Below are 22,801 nucleotides of genomic sequence, written 5' to 3' on the forward strand. Positions count from 1 at the left end.
TTCATTCTTCTGCTTCATCTCTGTTAATTTTTTGGACATTACTACTTGCCCTAGTTTTGAAGCAATGCATGATGGGAGTCCGGATGCTGTGTGTCAGTGTATTAACGTGCCGGCTGGAATTAACACACGCTGAGAAATAGCTCCGTGCCTGCCTACTTTATGGGTTATAGATAAACCTATGGATAACGGAGACAGATATAATAGTCTCCTTTTCAGGTGAGAGAGGACGCTTAAGTGCCTTTAAGGCACGGCCCCAATATTGTTGTCCGGGTGGATATCAAGGGAATGGTTGCCCCGGAAGATTTTCGGGAGGGGCACTGAAATTCAGGAGTCTTCCGGGAAAATCGGGAGGGTTGGCAAGTATGATCTGAAGTTGTTCAAAGATTTCAAGCGATGAAAGTAAAACAAAAAAAGGAATGCATTTTTTGCTGACTTTTAACACTTTTATGAGTGGGTCCATTTTGGATCCTAATTGTAATCTTAAGCATGCAAAAGGGTCAAACTCCCACCAGACTCTTATTTATTTTTTTTTTTTTTTTAAACTATCTTTAGCAAAAACAACCTCCGGAACGTTAAGGTTCATCTACAGCATTTTTATTATTTACAAAAAAATTACACAATAGCAAACAAAAAAACAAAAAAAACAACAAACCTTCTTGGAAAATAATTTAAAAACGGAAAAGTACAATTATTGCAGTATACTACAATCTTAACCGACGCAAAACGCATCATCTTTAAGCGAGGGTTCAGTGCAATTCATTCGGTTTTGCCCTCGCGCAGTAACGTGAGCAAACACAAACAACAACAAAATATTTGCAACTTTGCAAAAGAGAATAAAAATGTGAGGGCGTATGTGAATGAATGCCTTAATAACCCGCACATGGAAATTTGTACACGTTACTGCATTAGAAATAAATGAGGATATGATAAAGAGCAAGTAGTCATATTAGAGTAATTAAGTATTGTGTTGGTAATATGTAGTATAAAATAGTGTTTTTAATCCTTCTGTAATATTTATGTGTGTCACTGACTGCATCAATGAGCAAACTATGAAATAAAATGTAGAAATGAAGAACAAAAAAAGTCCAGTGGTCAAAATAAGTAAAAAATAAAAATAAAAATCTTGGTTACTTACCCCGTGGGAAAAAAAAAGCCAGTGTCTGGAGAGTCCCCTCAAATGAGAGAAATAAAAAGTGTCCAATTGGAGTTAAACAACTTCAGATGTGCTCAGGAGCTGTGGTTAGGCGGGTGCTGGAGGTCCTGCCCTGAGAAGATTGGGTGGAGGAGGGGGTGGAGCTGGAGCGCCGCCGCTGCGGCCGCAGCCTGCGAGGTCCTCGGCGCGAAGAGGGTGGGGTAGAGGGCCGCGTGGGGGATGTGGTGCAGAGCCAGCGGGGTGTGGTGGAGCGCAGAGGCCGGGATGATGTGAATGGGCTGACCGGATAGGAACGCGGTCGGATGGGCGGGGATAAGCCCGGCGTGGCCCAAAGAGTGTCCGAGCGAGTGTCCGAGGGTGTGGCCTAAGTGAGACAAGGAGATGGGAGTGAGGTGGTGCTGGGGGATGTGGTGCACTTGGGCCAGCTGCGCGTGGGCCGAGTGAGGGTGGTGCGCCGGGTGGATGCCCATGGCGGCGGCGTGGTGCTGCAGGAGGGCATGCTGCACAGTGGCGAGGGACGTGCCGGATCCCACTGTCACGGCAGGCTGGTGGATGTGGATCTGCTGCAGGGTGGGCTGCGCCGGGGCCTGCCCCAGGCTGGCGGCGGCCAATGCAGCTGAGGGGAAGTTCTTGACCTGTTTGGCCAGCAGCTGCTGCTGGATGTGCTGCTGCGCCGCTTGCTGCAGCTTGCTGTACTTCTCCATCTCCTCTGGCGTGAAGGTGATGGGCTGACTCTCAAGAGGAGCCAAGCCGTCGTCCTCCGCCTCCATGCCTTCCTCCTCCAGACTCTGCGGGGGGTAGAGAGGATAGCCGTGCATGGGGGGCTGCTGGTCCGGCATGAGGGGCTCCATCATGGGGTTCTGCAAGGGGTCCTGTTCTGAGTCCCCCTGATACTGAGGCATCAAGATAGTGGACTCCTGCTCTAACAGCAGGTGGGGTTCTTGGACCACTGTCTCTTGGACCACCGTCTCCTCTAGTTTTTGCACTGGTGGAGCTGGAGGCGGGGGTGGGGGAGGGAACTCTCGAATGGGCTCCACCAGGATAACTTCTCTATCTGCGTCCGAGCTCTTCCCCGCTCTTGATTTGTCGCCCTCGTCAGGTCTGGTCAGGGGGATGAAAGGCGTTTTTTTCCCGGCTTGAAATTTGCCAAAAAGTGGTAGGATGCTTTTGCTTCCTGTCGGGGGAAGTTTGGGACCAAAGTATCCCTGTGGAGGATCCTTAATCTTCAATCCAGATTTGGTTCCTGTGACAGGATTGCTGGAATTCTTTTTTGCCTGAATCTTCTCCAGGAGCTGTCGCGCCGTGAGAGAGTTTTTGTGCTCGCCAGCATCCCGAGACCCGCCCAGCCTCTGCACCAGCGAGCCCGTGGCACTGCGATTAAGGCTGCGCGAGCTGGAGCGAGGAGACTGAGATCGATAAATGCTGGAGCGGTTAAAGTCTCTGCGGTTGGTCTCGCTGACCCCTCGGCCTCGGTTATCGTGCCGATGCGGGGAGGCTTTGGTGGAGCTGGACGAGCGGCTGGCCGAGCTGCGGCTACGGCTGTAGCTACGGCGCCAAGATCGGGCGCTGGTGCTGCGGCTCCAGCTGCTGGAGCTCCTGGAAGTACTGCGGTGGTGCCGCCGGTGCCGCTTCCTGCGGCTGTCGCTGCGCGAGCGTGACCGTGAATCATCGGAGGAGGACGAAGAGTACTGACGCCGCCTCGACCGCCTGTGGCCTCGACTGCCTCGCCTCTCGTACTCAGAGTCCGAAGAGCGCTTAGAGCGCCTTCGCCTGCGCCCTTCGGCGCTGTCGTCGCTGTAGCTGTTCGAGTAGCTGCGACTTCTGTGACTGTAGGCACTGCTGCCGGCCGAGGAACGCTCGGAACTGCTGGAGTAAGAGCGACTCCGGGAAGTTTTGCCGCGATGGTGCCGACCACGGCTGCTGCCGCGTCTTGACGAGCGGCTGCCGGAGCGATGAGAGTCCTCACTGCGGTGGCGCCGCTCCTCCCGAGGACTCGACTTGTGGTGGCGCGAGCGTTGGGTGGTGGAGGCCCCTTCATCCTCACTTTCGCTGCTGAGGGCTTTGGCTGGACCAGGATTCTTCTGGGCTGAGGCGGAACTGGAGGTGCTCTGAGGAGCGTTGGACTGAGTTTTTTGACGCTTTTTGGTGCCGTGCTCCTCGGAGGAAGGCGCTTTTTCTTGACCTTTTCCCTTACTGCCCTCCTCCACTTCTGACTTGCTGGTCTGATCCTTCACACTGCGCTTCCTCTTGTTCACACCGCCAACCACTCCTTCTGCCGCCTTAATGGAGGAAACATCCAACTTATCTTCGCACTTTGCTTTGGTTTTATCCTTCTCATCACATGCCTTCTCTTCCTGATCGGCAGCCTTGTTTTTGCTCTTCTTTTTTTTGTGCTTTTTCTTCTTCTTCGGCGTCTCTTGAGTGGGATCCTTTTCACCCTCACCGTCTTCTGCTGCCTCTTTGTCTTTTGTTTTGCGCTTTGAATGCTTTGTGGACTTCTTGTGCTTCTTCTTTTTCTTCTTCTTCTTGACATCGCCGCTGTTGGTCACTGCCTTCAGATCATCGCCTTCAGAGGGGCCGCACTCGGCCTTCACCACAGCCTTCACGCCGGCCTCGTCATTGACGCTGAGCTCAGCTTTAGCGGCTGGCTCCGTTTTACCAGGCTCCTCCTTTTCCTTCTCCTTCTCTTGGTTCTTGTCGGGCTGCTCACAAATCTTTGGAGATTTTGCCACTTTTCTAGCACGTGGGCCCTTGTTGCGAGACAGCTTGAAGTCAAAGTAGAGCGGGTTGCAGCTGTAAGACAACGAAGGTTGTGCTTTGGTGAACTCCAAGAGCTCTGAGGGCCACTGTAGGGTGGTGCTCTCGTTTTTGCTCAACACGGGGAAAAAGGGACCTGTAGGGATTTTAGGACCCGAGTTAGAGTCCGAAGGCGCTTGTGGAGTTTCTGCTTTGTCTGTAGGAAGAGCAGGAACTTCAGTAGTTGTTTCCACTGAGCATAAAGCATTGTCCTCTTCCTTCACTTTAGAGGGCGGTGGAGTCTGCTGCGGAGGATCAGGGGTTGAGGTGGTGGTTCCATCATCTTGGTCATTATTACACTCGGGGACGTTGGACTCAGTCTGATGAGAGCTGTCCTGAAGCTTCTCCCCCTGAAGCTTCTCCCCCTGAAGTTTCTCCCCCTGAATCTTCTCCCCCTGAATCTTCTCCCCCTGAATCTTCTCCCCCTGAATCTTCTCCCCCTGAATCTTCTCCCCCTGAATCTTCTCCCCCTGAATCTTCTCCCCCTGAATCTTCTCCCCCTGAATCTTTTCCCCCTGAATCTTTTCCCCCTGAATCTTCTCCCCCTTAAGCTTCTCCCCCTTAAGCTTCTCCCCCTTAAGCTTCTCCCCCTTAAGCTTCTCCCCCTTAAGCTTCTCCCCCTTAAGCTTCTCCCCCTTAAGCTTCTCCCCCTGAATCTTCTCCCCCTTAAGCTTCTCCCCTTGAATCTTCTCCCCCTTAAGCTTCTCCCCCTTAAGCTTCTCCCCCTTAAGCTTCTCCCCCTGAATCTTCTCCCCCTGAATCTTCTCCCCTTGAATCTTTTCCCCCTGAATATTTTCCCCCTGGTGCTTCTCCCCCTGATGCTTCTCCCCCTGAAGCTTCTGTACCTTAAGCTTTTCCTCCTCCTGCACCTCATCCTCCTCTTCATCCTCTTTGCTTTGAGCCTGATCTGTTGCCTTCATGAAGAGCAGGAACTGGAAATGGGGCTTCACTCGACAGTGGGATGGAGGCATGTAGTGGTAGTACTGAGGCTCTTGTCCCTTGTATCCCTCCTCCTTCTTCATCATCATTTTTAGTTTGTTCAGAGTGGAGGCCAAGGAGCTTCCGTCGTTCTGTTGTTGCTGTTGCGGTGATGGTGGTGGCCCCTCCTCCGTCATGGCTGCACTACTGGGCTCCCCTCCATCACTTCCATGCGATCCTCCTTCAGGGCTGTCGGCATTGCAGGCGGATGCTTCATCTTGCGATGCGGGCCTTTCTCCCTCCTGGGCCTCCTCCTCTCCCTCCACAGCCTCTTCACCATGGTCGGCGAACGCCGCCGCCGCCTCCAACTTGACAGGAGTTTTCTTGGCGAAAGAGAACGACACACTGACTTTGGAGGTAGCGCTAGCTGCTGGGGAAGAGCACTTGTTCCTGCCCAGGGAGGAGCGAAACATTGAGGTCGGCTTGGGGGAGGCATGGCAAGTTTTGTCTCGAACGGGGATCTCTGTGGCGATCGCTCGCAAGGGAGCGGTGCTCTCGGGGGCAAAGATGTCGTCGTCTTCTGCCTTCTTGCCGTCCACAATCATCGTGGTGGTTTTAAACATGGGACCACTTCCCTGAGTTCTGAAACACACAACATCAAGAGGCTTATGAACACCAAAGGCGGACAGTATGGTGCCTACCAGCAGAGGATGCCAGACACAACTATGGCTTACTGGTCCTGTTCTTTTCTCTGCTCAGCCAGCTCTTGCATACCGCGCAGCATTTTCTTCTTCTTCCCACCTTTTCGAGAACGTGACATATTCCGTGCAAACTCTCGCTGCTTCAGCTCCTTTAGCCTCTGTGTTACGGTGCGGAGAACCAAAGGAATATCAAGATTTCTTCAAAAAACTGCAGCCATCACTTAAGAAGGTAGTAAAATATTACCTGCTTGTGGGCGTGGTCGTAGGAGTTGATGTGGTTGTCAAATTCCTGGTGTTTGGTGTACTGCTTGTCACACAGCTCGCAGTAAAAGTTTGCTCTCAGGTCTTCCAAAGCTTTTGCAATGGCTTTCTCCTTCTCCATCTGATCCTGTGGTCCATGAAAGAAACAATTCATGGGTTAATCACTGCCATTTTTATTGAGGGCTGTCAAAAATAACACGTTGATGGCGATAAGTAATTTTTAAATGAATTTTAGTATTTCTTTCGCTGTTGATATCCGGTAGTCTCCTTGTAATGACCTGCTTGTGCTGGTGGTTGATGTTGGGAGTTCTGATTTTAATGAATGCACCTCTTATGAGTTTTATTGGCGGAGAATAGGAATGTAACATGAAAATTTCATATTGCGGTTAAAAACTTTGAAATATTTTGACCAAAGTTTTTTCGATATCCGGTGGTCTCCTTGTAATGACTTTCTTGTGCAGGTGGTTGATGTTGGGAGTCCTGATTTTTATGAATACACTTCTTATGAGTATTATTGGTAGAGAATAGGAATGTAACAATATGAAAATGTCATATTGCGGTTACCACGACCACAATTATCATGGTTACACAACAAATGTTTTTGTTTCTTTTAATAACTAAAATATATAGACACACTGTTTGAAAACTCTTATCGGTTTCAATGGCTAAGCTATTATGGCTTTAAATATATATTTTTTTACTGTAGGTCTTTAGTATTTAATTAAATGAAAAGTGCGTAACAAATAAAATGTACTATTATTTCTAGTGGGCTTCATGGTGTCCTACACTGTTCAGCAGTTCTTGAACGCACCTTAAAAAGACCTTTGTCTATTTTCCTATGAGTTTAGCATGATCACTCTATTAAAAGCAGCTTATAGTTTCAATGTGCACAATTGAATATCTCAGTTGCTCAGACTGCAATGTGTTTATATTGAGTTTTGTTAAGAGCTATGTCGTTTTCATGTTAGCATTTAAGCTAGCGAGCTAGTGCTAGTTTGTGAGTTTATCAAAGTGCAGTTATCAATCACGGTTTTTAATTCATTTTAATTTAAAGTACTAATATTAACCGTATCATTAATACCTCTAATCCTGAAAGTCCTTGTGGAGAATGAGGAAGTGTTGTTGAAAGTTGTTTGCCACATTCTACCAGCTTCCTGTCTGGGCTATTTACTTGCTCTACTCCGACGAGGGCTAATTTGTCAAGATTCAACCAGACAAGTGCAACTGAGCCCACAAACCTGTCAGTTTGTTCCATTTGTTTTTGAGACCGTTTCCTGTTTGACATCACAACAAAGCCAGATTGCAAGTAGAGGCATCCAAACACCACCAAAATGCATGAACCTTATCATTTGACACTTAGGCATTGTTTAACATGAATAGCCAACATCTTAACAACATTAATTAGTTGGAAAAGACAACATTTATCAAAGGTCCCCGTTTAGAGGGGAATTGCACTTTTCTTGGAATGTTGCCTATTATTCACAATTCTTATGGAAGACAAGAACACATGTTTTTATTTTTTTTATGCATTCCAATTTGTAAAGTATGATGTGTTTAACAATGCAGCTAATGGGAGTACTCCATTCCGCCCATAAACCCCTCTAACAAAAGATAAAAAAAACACAAACCATACTTGAAAGTTTTAAACAACTTGTGACCTGAATATTAACCAAATATTAGCAATAATGCTATTACAAATTATTTTTAGTGGTGCTGTGGTCACAGAGAGGTAAGTAGCTTGTGCATCCATATTATTGACATACTGAGATGATGCTGCTGCGTCGCCTCTGGGTTGGTAAAAGTTATTTGTAGATTATAAATCATGCCTCTCACATGGATACAAGAATATTGTAGCCATAAAACGAGAATTTGGTCAATTCTGACATTCAACTTAGACCCAGAGATGGTGAGGAAGACACGAAAAGACGATCGTTTTCGCGCCCCCCCCCTTTTTTAAATTTACTTACTTGCGTAAAGAATAGGAATAAATCTTCATCTAAACGCGACTATATGAACATCCCATCAGTCAGTATCCCAGTTAGGGCAGAGATTGTACAGAAAGTGATTGTTTTATTATGTTCGTAGTTTGTATTTATTGTTTAGCCCATAGAAATACTGCTACATGATGCTTAGTGTTTCAGTAAAGCTGGATCTGTTTAGCACACATCTTGTAATACTTGTAGATCCTCCTTCATAAATTCAGGATCAAAAATACAAAGTTCTAGCTCATCATTTTGCCCCAAGTTGTCTTTGTTGTCTCTAATGAAGTCTACATGAGAAGTAATGTTGTTTTTGAAGGGAAAGGCGGACATTGTGATGAGTCTGTGAAAATAATACGCTGCCATTTGCTTAAAATAATCCAATATTACATGTTATTTTGAATGTACCGGTTACTACATTACATATATACTTACAGTGTGTAAACAAAACGAAATAGAGGCTTTTGGATTTTTTTACAGCACTTGTTGGGCTTCACTGTGGAACAGGGGTTAGTGCGTCTGCCTCACAATACGAAGGTCCTGAGTAGTCAGGGTTCAATCCCGGGCTCGGGAGCTTTCTGTGTGGAGTTTGCATGTGCTCCCCGTGAATGTGTGGGTTCCCTCCAGGCACTCCGGCTTCCTCCCACTTCCAAAGACATGCACCTGGGGATAGGTTGATTGGCAACACTAAATGGTCCCTAGTGTGTGAATGTGAGTGAAAATGTTGTCTGTCTATCGGTGTTGGCCCTGCGATGAGATGGCGACTTGTCCAGGGTGTACGCTGCCTTCCGCCCGATTGTAGCTGAGATAGGCACCAGCGCCCCAGTGACCCCAAAGGGAAGGGAAAATGGATGGATGAGCGGAATAGACAGACTCCTATTGGCTCCATTGTTAGCTGACTTTGCTAACACTTATTCACAAGTTTGAATGCATAAAAAAAGAGGAAAAATAAGAATTGTGAATGATAGGCAAAATTCCTAAAAAGTGCAATTCCCCTTTAAAGAATTTGTGAACGGTTTAATCTGTCAAAAATGTTAATAATTGGAAATATCTACCGTATTTTTCGGACTATAAGTCGCAGTTTTTCATATAGTTTGACCGGGGGTGCGACATGTACTCCTGAGCGACTTGTGTGTGAAATTATCAACACATTACCGTAAAATATCAAATAATATTATTTATCTCATTCGCGGAAGAGACGAAGAAAATGTCAGCAATCGTCACACACACGTCAACCAATAAGACTTCGGCGGGTGAGGGTCATGGCAGAAGTGCATTGTGGGTCATGGAATGCTAACTGCTATGTACTACTGCCGTAGCTATTAAAATTGATCACTTCATCGTTGGCGGTAACTCATAAAAACTGAGAAGGGCTGAACAAAAATGGCACCGAAAAGGAAATCATGTACTGCAGATTACAAGCTGGACGTAGTGAAATATGCAGCAGAAAACGACAAGAGGAAGCGGCGCATACCTTTGGGGTTGGCATAGTTGTTTAGAAGCGACATCGAGGAAAAAGATTTCATCGACTTTATCAATTAGGAGTGACAGATTGTTTGGTAAACGTATAGCATGTTCTATATGTTATAGTTATTTGATTGACTCTTGCCATAATATGTTGGTTTACATACCAGGCACGTTCTCAGTTGGTTATTTCTGCGTCATATAACGTACACTTATTCAACCTGTTCACTGTTCTTTATTTTAAATTGCCTTTCAAATGTCTATTCTTGTTATTGGATTTTATCAAATAAATTTCCCCCAAAAATGCGACTTATACTCCAGTGCGACGTGTATATGTTTTTTTTCCTTCTTTATTATGCATTTTTGGCCGGTGCGACGTATACTCCGGAGCGACTTATAATCCGAAATATACGGTATTTTTATTTATTCCTTTATTTATAATTACTTTGTGGACTGTACCTTGTACTTTTGCCGTAGTTCTTCTGTCTCTTCCTTCTCCACTTCAAGGACTCGTCTTTTCTCTGTGGCATCCTCTGCATAGTCCAGCTAAATAAAAAAATCAAAAGCATCGGTTACAATACACAATTTGAAAAAATAAATACATAAATAAATAAAATTTATGGAGAACAAGCCATTTACCTCCATCTCCATTCGTCCCATCCCCATGACATCATACTTAAGAATGATGGGCACGGGGTCCGTGCGTCCTGACGGAAAGAGAGACAGAGAGACGACAGGTTGAGTTGTTTTGGTACGTGTGATGGAAAGCCAGCTCGGAGATAGCCTGCTTTTAGAGAGCATAGGGTGCTGGGGTTAGAGAAGTTTGCCTTTTTAAGTGCAGAGAGACCAGAAAGCTACAGTGAACCAAACACCAGCCATTCTCACAGCTTACTGACAAGACAGCAAGTTAGCATTGCTTCTTGTATTAAAATACAGACTATTCAAGTGAAACAGGCTGGCACAGCTGCATCGTCACCATCATCGTCATCATCATCATCCAGGAGGACAACAAAACCACCCAGTGTTTTGACAGTTTTACAAATGTGCTTCTTTCCCCAATGCTATTTGACATAAGCTGTGAAAAGAGCTAGATGAGAAGGAATGTAACGGTAGAAAAACAAACAAAGACGACCAAAAAAAAAAAAGAAAAGAAAGAAAAATATACAAAAATCAACACTACTTTGGAAGATTGAGACGTAACGGCTTAATCCACTCATAATCAGCCAAACAAAGCAGAGAGAAAGACATACTGTAGTAAAAAATCAAATTAAAAACAAGACACAAGCAATGAACTACAGCAGAGTGACGTCACAGGCCAAGGTATCGCCGTGGTGACAGTGCAAGGGATGGAGATACTTACCTGCTAAAACATGGGGATCGGGGTAGGACAGAGATAGACAAGAATTCTCAGGAAAATAAAAATGATTTGGACCAGTCTATGTTGCTCCTCTTACCAGCCAGATACAACAACCAAATATTACCGATTATCATTTCAGTTTGGTTTCAGCTTTTTTTCCCCCCCTCCTCACACACATCTGTGCTTGCAATGAATCACATTGACATGTACACCATTGGGCATATGACATCACCACAAGTTGAATTTAAACCCTTTTGGAGGTTGGGGGCGTTATGAATGCATCAATCTCGACAGGGCATTCTTATCTTCCCGCAGGAAGCTAAGAGCATTATTTCCTTTCTTTCCTTCCTTTTAGTAATTGAGTCATCACAGCCCAATGACATTCAGTTCTGAGATCACAAATGCATGGGCATTGTAACGTCGTCATGGCCTGCCTGGAGTCTCAGTTCCACTGCAGTGTCTTTTGGCTTTCCGAGACTGCTTTCTATTTTTTCATTTTGCCCCCTTCACCACTGCACAGTACCAGACCATTTTTATCAGGGGGGAGAATGAGCATCTCTGCAGCATACTGTAAATTAGGGAGTATAATGAGCACACCATCGTATCCTGCCTGATAAGTGGATGGGTGCAGGGAGGGTAAACGAAAGGGACCATATGTGTATTTCCTATTAAATTTAAAAAAGACTCAAAAATTCACAGGTTCATAATCCTTGTTTTGTGGCTATTTTATCAGGACACTGACGCAGACAGTTCTTAGAAATGTACAAGCAATTCTAATTTTGTCTGGTGGGAATCTTATGTTGAAAGAATCTCCAATTACACCCATTTGTCACATTGTCACGCTTGATTGAGCCTCTTACATTCATTACATGCAGTTATAGTAAGCTAGCAAAATAAATTGCATGGGAATAAGGAAATGAGTCCCATTGATTCTGCATCAAGGGGAGTTTATTTTGGTGTAATTACACTGGAGTATTTTGTGTGATATGGGTAAAACCGATTTGATCCAATATTAATATCGGTCGGATATCTGCAAAAACACAAGTATTTGATTATACCATCTTGCATCTAAAATTTCTGATACAAGCAGTCTTTCAGCTGGACCGCCAGTTAACATCCACATGTCCTCCAATAAACACACAAGGTTGGCGTTTGCTTCTATTTTAGTCAAGTTCATTTCAAAAGGTAAACATGCTAAGCTCGACATACGTTAGACATGTCCTTGTGCTTCTAAATTTTCACTTGCGCCCCCTCAAGAAAGAACATTTTTTGCAGACTTTGAATAGCATCAAAAAGCATGATCCCAGAGGTCACACATTATTGTGTCGAAAACAAGTCAGTACTGTGCAATGGAAAGGAGCGTTTGTTTGTCTGATATTTGGATCAAAACATTACCAAGAGTTAAATGTGTATACTGTGTTTGGGGGGTATAAGTCAGCCCACTGCAGTGGTGAGTCTGGAGGGAGTCACAAACCAGGCCCGGAATTAAAAGATTCATGAACAAATTGCATCCCAAAACCTATCACCAAATCTTCACACACACACAGTGACAATACTTCCACATTACCCATCCCAGAAGGGGGAAAGAAAGGGACCAGACAACAACAATGTGCATCTAAATCACAAGGTGTGAATCACAAGGTAAAAAAAAAAACTGAAAACAAACAAAATGACAATGTTCTAAGAGTAATAGTTAATGCATGATAATATATACACAAGCAGCAGAATGAAGACTAATACAAAGAGAATTGAAAAGTCTAAGTAGCATTGGTGCTGTGATGACAGGAGAAACAAAACAAAAAAAATGGGAGAAAACAAACCAAAAAAATAAAAAATTAATTGGGGGATAAAATAACATTTACCACTAAGTTTACCATCAGCACAACATGGGCAGGATCAAAAGGCTGTAAAAAAGAAACACCAATTGGTTAAGCAGGAAGATTGAGACACATAGAGAGGGGAGGGTGGGGTTGTTCTGTGTGTACGTGTGGTTGTGGGGTTCGGGAAGAGTGCAGGGGGATCATTACCTGAGGGGTGTCGGTGTGTCTCCCCCCTTAACCCTGCCCCCACCCCACATCCCTTCACACACAGCTAGGTGCTTACAGGTTCCCTCATCACCCTCTCGAAAATCCCCGATTCCAGTGCTCTAACGTCGCTGATCCCACTACCTCAACCAGAATATGCCTCAAAAGATGGACCCCAATCTCATACTCTATCTCCTGTTGCTGCACTATATGGACACAAGGACTGGGATACACTTCTTCAGCGTCCAATTAATCAATTAGTGGGCAGGATCCACCTTTTATTTACATATTGAGGAAGGCTTACAAGCCCATCAAACAACCTTTGGGTCAGACTAGAACGGAGACAAGCAACCACTGACCTCACAAATGGCCACAATTCCTTGCAGAAAAGTAAAATATCTGCACAGGGATGACCACCGTTTGGATTATGCATGGTATGTTTTCAATTATAGTCCATATAGTGCCAAGCAAAAACATTTAAAAAAGCAATCATTTGAAACCCCATCGGATCATTTTAGCAGAGGCTTTTCTGGGTGAGGAATGACTTTACACACAGTCTGATCATTTAACTGCTGAAAATGAAAAAAAAGCAGAGGGTGCTAGTGAATCAAAAATAAGACATACTATTATGTCTTTAAAAACGAAATATGAAATGCATGAGACGATGAGTGGCCACCGCCTTCCTCCTTTCAGGTGAGTGAGCAAAGTTAAACCCTTACAAGCTTGTTTTAGGATGCACTTAAACCTCCGTAGGGTGAACATGTGACACACAAATGTACCTGAAGAAAAATGGCCTGCCAGACTTTAAGCAGTGATTGACTCATGTGTAAAAAAAAAAAAGAAAGAGGTACACCTATGATGATTTTAATCTACATTTACCTTGTGGTCTACACAATACATATTGGTTTTTCTTTGGTGTCAATTTCGCTCCATTCACTTTTATAACCCATATTTTTTAAGTCTGTCTGCAAGATCCTACATTGCAAATGACACTACGCCCAAAGGTATTAGAATTTATCTTTTCAAAAAGTATGCTGTTAAAATAAATATATATATTTAAAAGGTGCTGTTTAAAAGTAAATTTTTTCAAAGCAAAAAAATATAACACCACCACCGGCCAGTTTACTGTATGTTACCATTAGTGGTTTAATAGAACACATTTCTTATATTAATTTATATATATCACATTTTTGAGCCGAAGAAACTGCTTTATGATTTTTAGCTTGAGACTTCCTGTTTGTTTGATATTGTCATTACTGCCACAAGTGGTGGAAAAGTGTATTACAACTGAATGCCGCAGCAGCCCATACGAACCACAGCTAAAAAAAAGATGTATTTTTTTTGCGACCTTGTAGGGGGCGCTTGTGGCCCTATGGTTAAAAAACACTGGTTTAATGCAAGTATCCAACATTGTAACAACATTAGTAAGTCAAATAGAATAAACTCATCATAGGTCCCCTTATAAACAGTGCTAGTGTGTGACACTTCATTCCTCCCCCACGCGTGTAATGCCACTGCTTAAAGCCCAGGGGGCGTGTGACAGTTGGAGCCAGGCAACAGTGCACCTCCGGGACAAGCATGCAGTGCAGGAGGAAGGGGCCGCAGAGAAAGAAGGGGAGGATGAGCGTGTGTAACCGTGGCAACAGACATTTCGGGTGTAGGAGGGTGGTGAGGTTTTCCCTGTAAGCTGACACTATGGCCCGGTCAGTTACGGACATTCACACACACACACACAAAAGCACACACACATATCTCAGTCCCACCGAACAAGCAAACGCACGCACCCAAGTGTCACAGGTTTTTTGTTTTTTTAAGAGGTTGAAACAGGCAAACAAGCAGATAGGGGAAGTTGCTCTACTCGGCAAGCCATTCAAAGTCTGAGTCGTGGTTACAGCCAATCAGATACCCAACAGCAGCCACGGAAACTCAAAAGGGATGTGAGGGGGGAACAACCTAGTGATAAAGGATGATTCTAAAAAGAAATGTGGCGGAATCACGGCTTCTTACGACTACGTTGATTGAAGCGAATTGCTGTTGTTGAGTTGAAATCAAAGGGTTTACTCGAGGGCGGATTGAAATAAAGGTTTAGTGATTATGAAGCAGAGACAACGAAGCTGACAGAGGCCATTAGCCTACAGTGTACTGTAAAAAAAGGGGGGTGGATTACACTGAGGTGAACTGCGGAATAGGAGAAAGAAAACACACCCACGCACGCGCACGCACACACACACACACACACACACACACACGCATACGGACATACAGAAGGGATCCAACAAACCTTACCTAAAAAGGGGCAAAAAAGGGACAAAAGAAGAATAAGAACACAGTCAATACAGTGAAAAAACTAAAAAACGGGGACATAATGCTTGTCACTTCAAATTGAAAAAGAGGGAGAGGATTAAAATGATTGCCCTTCAACATCAAACGCATCCAGCAGGACGACAAACATTTCAAGTGAACAACTCCAGGCACTTTGCTGCAGAGCCATCTGCAGACAAAGCCGGATGCTTACGTAAGTGCACAGCATCAGCGATGCCGAGGGAGAGTTCGGCAATTTTGTTGTACTCGCCGCAGAAGGCGCACGTCCTTATCGCGTCGGATAGAATACCGATGTTGCTGCTGCTCAAGGACGAACAGGCTTAGTGTGAGAATGCAAAAGCCCACAAGCAAACTTGTGCATTGTCGGCATTTGAGCACTTGTCAGCCTGCCCAGAACGCAGCAGCCATTAGAAGACCTGTGAGGTGAGGTTTATTTCCTTGATGTTTGTGATGGAGTTCCTGTGCCAACACCGACGGAGCTGAAGCAGCAATCATCAAATGTGCTCGTCTCTACAGGCTTAACAGCATTATCCACGCCAATGCAAAGATATTTCTATTTTTTATGTACCAGAAGCGCTCGGAAACCACTTGACCAGAATGAATTAACAGTCCAGGAGCCAACTTTCGTACTTAACCACTCTATTTCTTAAATACAATAGTGTTTCCCACATTCTTGTTCAAACTGCTGGCACTCGCAACTTTCATTGGGCCCATAGTGGCCTATTTTTCAGTCCTACTGAATAAAAAGTGGAATTTTTGGGGGGCACTGCAGAATGACACGCGGGCAAACGGACTAGTACGATAACTGAGATGGTATGCAAACAAATTTGAAGCAAATGCTACAAAAAATTTTCATCAAACACCAACTCAAACAAAAACCGAGGTTTGACCGTATTAACAAATTTTAACTTTAGGTGGCAAGAAAACTAATTATAATCGCTACACTCCAGGTGACCAAAGTGCATCTCAGGGGCCAGTTAGGCCTGCAACGTGTTCCTTTCATTGGTCCGTGACATATTATATCACATTAAACACGCCAACTATTAGAAAACCACACTAATCACCAAGAAATACTAGAAATACCATGAAAACATGGAACCTGCAAGTAGGGAGAACAACAAAACACGGCAGTACACAGAACATAAAATAAGAAACTATCGGTACCTTATTCCCGTGCTGAATGAATGCAGACTCAGTGATGATATTGGGCGAGTACGTAATCTAGCGTCCCGAAAGAAGCATGGAGTCTTGCATACATTTTAAAAACGTTGTTGTGGACCAAACCCCCCGCCAAAAGCATCGCTATCTAATAACACCGTGACCACCACAGCGCTAGCCTAGCCAGTAGCCACAACAACAACAGAGGGAATCACTCTGGCATCAAAGAGGAATAAAAACATTTGACTCAAGGAAGTATTTTTTTTCACGTTCTCTATGTTGTGCAATAATTTGTTGTAGATGTTCTTATATTTTTATGAATCATTTAGTAATCATTCAATTTAGATATTTGAAGTATTTAAATTACCAGTCTTTTCAACTTGAATGTCACAAAATTCCATTGAAACAAAAAGGCGTTATTATTCTACAAAAAAAGTACCAGCTCGGGCTCCGACACCATTTTAAAGCACCAATTCAGTACAAGTATTGGTTAAAATGCAAACAGTACACATCCTTACCTGCAGGACAATACGGCCCGACTACTAGTTGTACATCTTACAGAATATGGTATTTGGTGATTTTGGTCATGTTTCCTGCTATTGCAAAAACGTGCTCGCATGCTTGCCAGTTTGGTCCATTTTTTGATATGTTAAATCAGTCTTCTCTGCTGCAATAATAATAGTAAAGAATAAGAAGAAAGGAAAAATTGTTTCCACACTGACTTTATATTACAATGTTTCATGAATTAAAATATGACAAAGTGGCTTATCTTAGTGGCACCGCAGACTCTTCTGCCCTACACCATCAATCCAAGCAGATTTTCAATAATATACTGCTGGCATGATATATTTGCAAGTTTCAACACGGAGCACTTGAGCAAGATGTGCAACTGAGCGATAAAGGCGTTACAAAAGCAGAGAGAAAGATGATAAGACGTGGAGTATGTGAGCGCATTGACCAAGCAGAAAGCATAAATGCCAGAGATGATGTGGGAAAACAAGCTCGAATGTGAAGACTGAGTGTATATAAATAAAGACAAGGCGAGAGATAAAACCAAAGTTTAGGTTCAACAGAGAGATAAAAAAGAGATTAGCATTGGAAAGGACTCGGAGTGAAGACTATAAACATGCCAAGGCTCTGCACACCTGAACTTCAAAGCTAAGCACAATGCGGGCCTATTGAAGTATTTACTTGCTCCCTACTGCAATGTACAATACTATCTGGACACCCTGACACTTTGACCTACTTTGGTTCACTTGGACTGAAAGAGAGTGGACAGACAACATGGTACTAAACCCTTCCATTACCTCCGACACCTGAGCTGAACTGGGTCAGACAAGCTACCAGTAATATTTTGTTTGTATTTATTTCTGAAGAAACGTGTGTTGAAGTACAGGGAAACCAGAATGGCATGGTTTTTATTCACAAGAGCACTTTTCTCATCAGGGACTTTCCATAAATAATACACAAGATACTTGAAGGGAGTGGATTTACATGAACCATCCAAAGTCTCGCCTTGTGGGATTTTTACTCAATGGAAATACATTTTAATTGAAAGCAAATGCATCACCAATATTTTCCTCCTGCTTCAAGATTGAGAACAATCAGCACAAGAGCAACAGGAAAGGAGGCCAAGACAGAATAAATCAGAGGGAAAAAACCTGTATATGTGTGTGGTAAAGTCAGATATAGGTGAACTGGTGGGTGCCACCAACTATACATTGGGAGTAGAGAGATGTGTGGGAGCAAGAATGCTTACCCTGCATGGTTTTGCCAAGGCCTTGCCCCAACTTCCAGCCATGTTTCTGAAGCAGCCGGTGCCCGATGTTGTCCTAGCAGACAGGAGAAAGGAGACAAACCAGAAATATTCCAATAATAAGAGGAGCTTTTCCCCCACACGAATCACAGGTCACAAAAAAACAAAAAAGGACTCCGCTCACACGATCATCATCAGCACAGCCACCACCACCACCATTGTCATCATTAGCAACATCCACGTCAACTACAGTGTACATCAGTGTCTCCCAGCACAAGTGGAGGGTGGGAAAGGGTTGAAAGGGGAGGGAAGACTGCGGGGACGCAAAGTTTTCGACTAAAATGAGTAAATTAGGCTATGTGTATTCTGCAAAGTACAATAAATGCTAATGTTGTGGTTGGGAATAAGTATCAATATTGCCTGAGAAGTTAGGAAGGGGGTAGAGGGAGGAGTGGGGGTAGTATTTACATCACACACGCACGCAAACACACACACATACATACAGATATATAAATATGAACCACTACAGAGCAAGATCTTAGTAAACAAAGAAAATGTGACACAGAACAAGTATGGAAATCTTGCAGTGACAAAACAACAACCAGAAACTCCAAACTTGCTGTGATTCTGAAGGGGAGGGTGGTGGTGGTGGTGGGGCGGGGAGCACCATGAAACGTATGTAGCTGACAGATATAAGAGTTCAAATTAAAATAAAAAAGAGGAAGAGACAGGAGCGGAGCTAGCGGACCTTGGATTACCATTACAAGGCCCAGGGTGGACAGAATGTGCACACGTGAAGGGAATTTGTGCAGGCGACAGGGAGTGAGACAATGTGTGCATCTAGTGCCCGTTGGATGGACAAGAAATAGCAATTGTGCATGCTCTTTCATGCTGCCTGATTTGACTTTTAATTACAGTAGATTTTTAATTAACATTTAGACCTCTTGCTGGCCCTAGAATATGATCCTTCACCCAAATCCAGGGTGTAATATTCCTCGTAATTTCCAATGCCATGTCGATCTATTGAGGATATCCGGTACTTGGGAATCGACTCAACGGTATCAATTTTCGGTACGTTTGTGTGTATTTATAAATATGAATTGTTTTTGATGAAATCAATTTTTTTATGGCAACATTTAAAGCTGATTATGAATGATAACTGCTGTCCAATTTGATGTTATATTTTGTTGCATTTGTTCATATTATTCAAGACCTTAGATGGCAGTAGTGTATAGTTTAAGGTGTGAGTTAAAAAAAATTTCACACCCTAAAAAGTAATAATACTGTAAGTATTGTACTTATTACAGACCAGCTGTTTGATTGTAACACGCGTCTTAGTTGTAGTTTTTATTAACACATTTGGAGGAATTTAAATGGCCATGTAAAATAGCTAAGGCTAATCAGTAGCATGTCAATAACAACGCCAACGTATATTAGCATCAAGCTAGCGCTTTTTTTTTTTTTTAATTGCTTCATAAGCACTGAAAATTGCAACATTACCTAAGGGCAATTTAACAGAGTCCCCTTTCAGTCTTATTTGAGTGATCGCCATAAGCCAAAGCGCAGAGAGCCAGCTAAAAGTTACTGTATTAAGGAACCGTTGGATTTACATGAAGGGGTGCCCGATGGGACTGGCGGGTTTCAGTCCAAGCCAAAAAAGTACTGGATTCGGTACCCACCATTACTTAAATCTGTCCAGACAAAAGCCAGTACCTTCAACAATAGTACGGCTGGACTATTATGAAATCACAGAATGCTTTAGCCATCAGGTCGTCTCCAGCAAACTTCTTGTACTTTTCAAACGCCATGGCAATAGGAACAAGCCCTGGGCCTTTCTTTATGACTGGATTTGGGGCAGCTCCTTTAGCAAAAGGCTTCTTTGTCGCCTTTAAAACACCGCTTTAGCGATGCTGGCGTTTCAGGTGGCTGATCAGGTTTGATTCCTTGAAACATGATGCTCATTTCCTTGCTTGCAGGAATGTTTGCTGAACATTTGGCACAAATACCACACAATAAAAGTCTGTGTCTGGAACAGTGAAGGAATCCAACATGATAGTTGCCCTGTTTGTTTACAGTGAGCTTAGGGGACAGCACAGCACGTAGAAGAAAAGAAACGCTTGATTCGTGCACCCTAACTCATCTCATGTCATTGTAGCGTTTTTTGTTTTGTTTTGTTAATCGGTTATCAGAGCTATTTCTTATCTTATCGGATTTATAGGTGTGACAAAAACATTTTAATATCTGTCAAAAAACGAGGTGTCTATTTGAGATATGTTAAATATTCATTTAATGTTAAGTACAGGAAACATCGGAGGGAACGTCCTATTCCTTTGAGCATACTGAATTGGGCAAATAAAAACAAAGTGATGTTTAGCAATGTAAATCGTTAAGCATGTTCGAAATGAACTAAACCATTACCATAATCACTATTAATTACTCTAGTGGATGACGCAACCAGTGATTAATGGGCGCACAGCCTCTATTAAACTATTAAATCTGATTATACTTGTTTTCTACACAGCAGCTTTAGAGTCTAAAAGTCCTGCTATGCTTCCTGCAATGAATGATTAGAGATGTTGGCCAAAATCAACCTAAATGTATATAAACATGCACAGAAGCAATTCCCTCAACCCTCTGGGACAAAATATGCAAGTCTCCTGAGGATGTTATGTCACTAGTATGGGTCAGCAAGAGAAAATAAATAAATAAAAACACATGAAGTGAAATGCAAGACTGTTTCAACACTACACACTACAACAACGTCAAGCACAAATCAACATGACACAATGAGATTTCTAAATAAGCAGTGTTGTTGTATTGTGATTATAACTACTCCAGGCTTGACTAACATTCACCAGAGTGCTGCATTCTACCAAATATAACAAATCATACAAACCAAACGTGAAGGATATTTATAATCACAAAAGGAGACTGACATCACGAAAATAATGTGAAAGGGGTGGGTTGGAACAAAACAAAACATGCAGCTTTTTGTTAAAATCTTTTTAACAAAAAGTGTCCATGTTAGTAGCACAGTGCGGATGGCGCACATACGCAAATGAGCGGCGGGAGCTTTTGGGGAGGGGGTTGTTTGCAAAACTCCAAGTGGTAATGTTAGTCTCAGGTGGATCAGGCACAGAGAAGGTGGTAATGGTTCTGCAAGGCCCATTTGGTGCTTTTTTTTTCTATTTTAGAGAAAAGATGAGATGGACAGGGGACGGTACAGAGCAGGCTGAGCCATGGCAAGGGAGCTTTTGGGGGGGGGGAGGGGTGGAAAGTGAACTGGGCCTGGATGGGTTAGTGCATGTGAAGGGAGGGGGTAGTGGTGGTCCTGCAGCACGCACGGCATCTCCGCCAACATGGTCCTCATTGGGATGGCTTTGCAACGCCAACTGTTGTTTTTGTTACTGCCGAAATTTGGTGTCTAGAATCAACACTACCACGCTCAGAGATGCTGAACTTTGCCACTTCCTGTTTCCAAACTATTTTCAACACACTGAGAGCCACGTTTCCACCAAGTGGTATAATTTGGTTCATTAAAAGCTATGAAATTTGACAACCTACTGGTACAAACTATACTATCATATACGTACACTAAAAATGCACCACTCGGTGACAAAATAGGGCTAAGTAATGACTGTGTCTCTGCCTGACTGTCCTTGGACCTGTCAAAACATACACAGGATGTGAGCATGTAGGGTCTGTGGAGCATCATCATCCGTTTTTGTGTGGTCCGTGGAATTCATTGTATGGAGAAACACTGCAGAGTTTTCTGCAGAGAACATCTCCCCTCCCATTGTCCTATACTGCAGTATTATGCTAAAATAACATCTCTCTCTATTGATTTGGGGTAGAGCTTTAGCCCGTAGCAAAATGTTTATTAAAAAGCTCCCAGAGCGAGTGGCCTGATTAAAAAGAAGATAACGCTACACAACTCCTCCCAATAGGGCTTGACAACTAAAATATAACCACATGTTTCTGCAATTCTACATGCCCTCTTGCAAACCCTGTGTCATTTTCTGTGTTCTACATTTGAAAAGTAATTAAAACAGGAAGGGCAGGTTGGGCGAGCCGGCAGTTGCAATCATGGAGGAAATTTCGGGCTGGCGGCGGAGAGGAGGTGCCGGCTGCATGTTGGAGCATCGGATGAGTGCACCAAAAAATAGACAGACGGACGGACGGACGGACGGATGAAAGCAAAGACGGCGAGTCCAACAGCAGTGCAAGTGGAGTGAAGGCATTTCCATACGAACCTGGCTTTAAAATACTGGGCTGTCAAAAAAACAGTCACACGTGACACAACGTAAGAAACCAGCCAAACGCTTTCTTTCAACTGCAAATCTGCTAGGTTCTCTACTTCTTTTTTTTTTTTTAATATATAAAAACTGGTTCTCTTTTTTCTTTCTTAAAAAAACAATATTGTATACAAACAGAAAAGGTAAGCATGTCAAAAATAAATAAATCCACCAACGGACTGTTAATACAGGAAAAAAACAAAAGCAGAAAATGTTATCCAAACAAAAGAGAGCTCTACCAACCGGGGTGGGTTTTGGAAAGTGTGCACTGTGCTGTTATCGGCAAAGTGCATTTTCAAAGATATGGCCGAGGGGTGGGGGGAGGAAGTGATATGCAGGGGAGCCCACCCAGAAACCTCAGAGTATTCATGTCTCAGTATGTGAAGTCGATGCTAATTTTAAAACATATGTAATTGGGTGTCAGAAGTCAAGAGAGGTGTTCTAGATGTGTCAGTACAGTAAGTATTTACAATCACATTAGATACAGATGTATATTTAAATGAGAGCTAATAAAATACAGTCTAAAAATCACAAAATGCCGCAAATTCAGTCGGCCATTTTGAATATTCAGCTCTGAATATTTTCGGTAATTGGAAAGAGATCTTTTGTTTATCATT

General features: G+C 43.4%; 1 protein-coding gene across 1 annotated transcript in view; it reads right to left on the reverse strand.

Moving 5' to 3' along the window:
• Positions 1-572: 572 nt before the first annotated feature.
• The window catches only part of gpatch8 (G patch domain containing 8), a 39,062-nt gene continuing 16,833 nt past the window's right edge, over positions 573-22,801 (reverse strand). Inside the window, exons 4-10 of the mRNA XM_061905375.1 lie at positions 17,893-17,965; positions 9,912-9,979; positions 9,732-9,818; positions 5,813-5,956; positions 5,602-5,726; positions 4,795-5,509; positions 573-4,329 (exon numbers count right to left, since the gene is read on the reverse strand). Coding sequence (XP_061761359.1) covers positions 1,228-4,329; positions 4,795-5,509; positions 5,602-5,726; positions 5,813-5,956; positions 9,732-9,818; positions 9,912-9,979; positions 17,893-17,965 — 4,314 coding nt within the window. The 3' untranslated portion in view covers positions 573-1,227. The remainder of the gene's footprint in view (positions 4,330-4,794; positions 5,510-5,601; positions 5,727-5,812; positions 5,957-9,731; positions 9,819-9,911; positions 9,980-17,892; positions 17,966-22,801) is intronic.

This window comes from Nerophis ophidion, linkage group LG07, assembly GCF_033978795.1.
Source record: "Nerophis ophidion isolate RoL-2023_Sa linkage group LG07, RoL_Noph_v1.0, whole genome shotgun sequence".
Taxonomy (NCBI): domain Eukaryota; kingdom Metazoa; phylum Chordata; class Actinopteri; order Syngnathiformes; family Syngnathidae; genus Nerophis; species Nerophis ophidion.